The 5,000-nt window shown below is 31.5% G+C and overlaps 1 protein-coding gene across 2 annotated transcripts; it reads right to left on the reverse strand.

Moving 5' to 3' along the window:
- Nucleotides 1–55: 55 nt before the first annotated feature.
- Nucleotides 56–1,398, reverse strand: LOC119596570 (histone-lysine N-methyltransferase SETD1B-like; the record flags this gene model as incomplete). Of its 2 annotated transcripts, none has more annotated exon segments than XM_037945875.1 (3): nt 56–194; nt 366–562; nt 1,280–1,398. In XM_037945875.1, coding segments are annotated over 2 exon segments (276 nt in total), but the record flags the coding sequence as incomplete, so codon positions are not given.
- Between the last annotated feature and the right edge of the window lie 3,602 nt (nt 1,399–5,000).

Below are 5,000 nucleotides of genomic sequence, written 5' to 3' on the forward strand. Positions count from 1 at the left end.
AAAATTGTCAGGTTCAAATCCTTTTTCCTCATCACATCTTGCTCTTTTCTTGATTCCCTGATTTTGTGTCAGGTGTAAAGCTCGCATCACTCTTGCTCTTTTCTTGACAATCTGGCTCTATCATGGGAACATCTGGACACAACTCTTCTGAAGATTCGCTTCCTCCATCAGAACATTCTCTGGTAGAGACTTGACTGAGATAAGATAACAGTGCATTTTCAGGTAAAGGTGTAAGTATTTTCAAGATAACAGAAATGATCAACCTTCTTCAGCAAAACAGTAAATGAAGAATATATGAGTAAAATGAAAATGCATTAACTTTGTTACACTAAATGTTTCAGGGGATAAGTTTTTAAATATCCCACCTTTTCTCTTCATCTTGTGCAGGGCTACTGTCATCATTGTCTGCTGAATGGAATGAGTCATCACTCGCACTACTCACTGGAGTGTCAGGACGAGAAACTTGTTCCTCTTCTTTATCACTAAGATTTGTTAGTGACATTGCTTTTGCTTCCTAACTATTTTTGGTTCTTTCTTGTTAGCAGTATCACAAGTTATGTTTCTGAAACAATATACTAAATAAAATCATAAACTTGTGAGTGTGTGAGTGAAAGAATGAGTGAGTGTGAGTGACTGTCTATGCGTAGTTGTGCAAGTGCACATGCCTGAATGTGTGTATGCATGTGTGTAATCACATGTGATAAGTCAATGTAGACTATCCAGATATAGTCCATGACACCTATCTATGGCAATGACATTGGCAGTACATAAGATTTATATGGCATCAGGCTATTGCTACTCTTCCTACTTCTCAGAGTTCAAAGAAAAGACAAAAAACCGTCCACTCTGTACATTCTAACAAGACAGCGCTTGTAGACCTGATCCTGTATATTCCTAAGCAACAATAAAAAGGTATTTGTAGCCCATAATAATCAAAACCTGCTTTACAGAATCATAAGGATTTTGCGATTTAAAGTTATTTCTCAACAACTGACTTCCTAATTCCGTTTTAAATACAGATTTCTTATCTCTTATATTTTATGCTTACAGGCTTAATTCATGCCTACAGACTGCACATAATAACATTTCACGACTGAATATCTGCCCAGACCTTATATACGTCATCGTAAAACAATATCCAGAAAACCTCAACACTGAGTAGTAATTGCTATCATTCTTATGTCTTCAGTTCTGACATAGTTCAGCTTCAGACTTACAAACTCTTACCCAACACATTAAAACAAGACCTTCGAAATGGGAAAATTCAAGCATTAATTACCAGAAATACGACGCCTTCCAAGAGCTTCGAGACTCCACGGAAACACAACTCGCACAAAACACTTCGAAATTAACTCCGTGTCGCGTAACAGAGAAATTGAGAATAGGGTGATAATAGTATAATGAAATAGAGAAAATAGATTATGAATATATCAATGCTAATAATGATGGTGACGATACCGATCATAATTACAATACCAATAACAGAGAAACAAGAAACTGCAAACATTCAATATTCAAGATATGAAATGCATTATCACAATATATAAATGTCCCTGTGGGTTACAAGGGAAATGTAATTTATTCTATCACTTTCCTATTTGTATTGTCATCATTCGTATCTTAGTTTTTTTTCAAGTGCATTTTTAGCTTAGGATTTGTATATCAATAATACTGTAATTGATGATCATGATGGTGAGAGAATAATAAAAACACATTAGATAGAATAATCATAGTGTTAAGGCAGTAATGATAATACTAATTATTATTGTTGTTGAATTATTGCCATTATCATCATTATCAATGTTGGTATTATTGCTGAATTACTGTCATTGTCATTATTTTATTGTCATCTTTAATATCTTATTATTATTATTATCATTATCATCAATACTATTATTATCATTATCATAATTATCATTATCATTATTGTTATTTTGATTACCATCATTATTACTATTACTATTATCATTAAGATAATAATAATGATATTAGTAATAATAATAATAATGATACTAATACTGATAATAATTGTAGTAATAATAATAATGATAATAATGATAATAATAATAATAATAATAATAATAATAATAATGATAATAATAATAATAATAATAATAATAATAATAATAATAATAATAATAATAATGATAATGATAATAATGATAATAATGATAATGATGATGATGATGATGATGATGATGATGAAGATGATATTGATAATAATGATAATGATAATGATTATAATGACAATAAGAACAATAATTATATGACAATGATATCAGTAATCAAATGATTGTAATAATTTCTGTTATTATTATTATTATCATTATCATCCTAGATATTCTTCTTATTACTATTATTACTATTATGATAATTGTTATCATTATTGTTATTATCATTAGTATCATTATTATCATTTGTGTTATTATCATTATTATTAATATTACTATGATTATTATCTTTATAACTATTACTGTTATTATTATTATTATTATCATTTTTATTACCATTATTATCATCTTATTACTATCATTATTATCTTTGTTGCTTTTTTTTCTCTATTACTTAGTTGTTATCATCATTATCTTTACTATCTTCATGAATACCATTGTCATGTTTTTACTAATATCATTGTTATCAATATCACTGTTGTTGACATTATCATTACTATTATTATTATTATTATTATTATTATTATTATTATTATTATTATTATTATTACTATTATTAATAGATTATTATTATTATTATTATTATTATTATTATTATTATTATTATTATTATTATTATTGTTATTATTATTATCAATATCATTATTTCTTCTTTATTATTGTCATTATTATTATTACCATTAGCATTATTACCATTATCATTACTGTTATTATAGTTGTTGATATTATTATTGTTATTATTAATATTACTATTATTATCATTGCTATTATTGTTATTGTTGTTGCTATTATTATCACCATTATTATCGTCGTTATTACTGACGCTGTCGTTAATGTTGTTGCAGTTATCATCATTTTGATCGTTATTATCAGGAGCTATATATGTTATCACTTACATTATCTTTATCATCACTAGCGTTAATTATTGCCATTTGGTATTATCATAAAGAAAATAAAACTATCACTATTAATGATATAACAGTCATCACCATCATTATTTAGACCCCCGATTACTATTATTACCATTTATCTCTCTCTCTCTCTCTCTCTCTCTCTCTCTCTCTCTCTCTCTCTCTCTCTCTCTCTCTCTCTCTCTCTCTCTCTCTCTCTCTCTCCTCTCACATCTCTCTCTCCCCTCTCCTCTCTATCTCTCTCCCTCTCCTTCTCTCCTCTCTCTCTCTCTCTCTCTCTCTCTCTCTCTCTCTCTCTCTCTCTCTCTATTTCTGTTTTTCATCATGCAGTTTTTAACAAACACATGAACTTTCTCAGACAAAATACTTATTTTCCGTCTTCTGAAAATAGAGCTTTTCCACCCCACAGATGGTGATCAAGAAAAATACAATAACCAACAAATCAATAAAACGCATATCCACTCGAGTTTTCTTCAAGAATATCCTAAAAGCCCGATCTCATTCCGACAAATTCACGCTGGGTCCCAAAAATATCCTAAAAGATCGATCACATTCACGCGGGTTCGGCTCCACGAACGCCTAGTCTTGGATGTTGTCAATGGACGACAGGTCTCTCCAAGCTATAAACAATAGCTAGGCTGTGAGCTTATGCTGTAGAAGGTGTACAAGGAATCATCCGCAGGTGTTCCCTTAGTTGCATTCGCTTTCGAAGACCTTGCAACCAAGATGCCTCCCAAGCGCAACATTGCAGCGGAAGATGTGGATGAAGCTGATGATGATGAGGTGGTGAGTAACAGCTGGACTTGCATATGTTTTTTGATGACGTTGTTGTGGCACTGACGGAACTGGCTGTCATTTTAGCGAAAAGGTCCTGTATTTGCCGCGTTTTCTGTGCTCTTCTAGTTCTGGATGGCAAGGATTAATTGATATTGTTTTTATTTGTGTTGAAATTGTGAGTAATATCATGGTGTTTCATGCAAAAATTGTATATTGTTTGTTTCGCCACATATTAGGTTTAGCGTGAGTGTTTTTATATTTTGATGAGGTAAATTTTAAAACAAGGGTCATGTGGGGGGATAAAAAATTAAGATTATAGTCTTAAAATCGATAGAGTGTGATTTGTAGAAAGTGAAAGTAAGCCCACAGTTACTTATCAGAATTCATCTGCAATAACTCCATAGCTGTCTAAAGGATGACAAACCTCCATCATGTATAGTCTGGCAAAATTGAGCTTGTAGAACAGTCTGGTGGTTAGTTGTCAAATAAGAAACCAGACCAAGCTTTATCTTGTTGAACATTATGTAGTAAGGCTTGTTGCCCTTTGTTGAATCGCTAATGTTCATCTCGGGCAGATTTGGCCCCAGGCTCAAGAGTTAATTAGATTTCATCACTGCATTGCTGATATTAATGAATGTGGTATTGACAGTATATGATATGTGCTGTCTATATATTATAGTTTTTAACTGTGGCAAGTTATTAGAACCATAACATTGGACCCAGTAGCAGGGAAGGGCATGACATACGTTTCTAAAATTGTGGTAGTAAACATTTAAGGAAAATTATATAGGTTTTATATAAAGTAGGATAACAATATGTAAACATTTCTAAGGTTTGTACCCCCAACAACCCACTTTTTAAGGGAGTTGCTGAGACCAGGCAGAGTAGTAATACAACTGTTATGCTAGTAGGGAGTGGTAAATCAATGATTACAATCTCTGTAGCAATGGTGCTTTGGTCAAGCCAATGCAGTCAATACAACATACATTCTGGCAAGATAATACTTGTTGAAGAGTTTGTTGGCTTTATGTCAGAGCTCTAACAGGTGTGGAGCCATAGTAAATATTTTATCCCATATCACTCTAACTACTGCCAATATCATCCCTTATGTGGACTAAAGTTTTGTTTAGACAGTGTGTTT

Source organism: Penaeus monodon, chromosome 38 (genome assembly GCF_015228065.2).
Source record: "Penaeus monodon isolate SGIC_2016 chromosome 38, NSTDA_Pmon_1, whole genome shotgun sequence".
NCBI lineage: Eukaryota > Metazoa > Arthropoda > Malacostraca > Decapoda > Penaeidae > Penaeus > Penaeus monodon.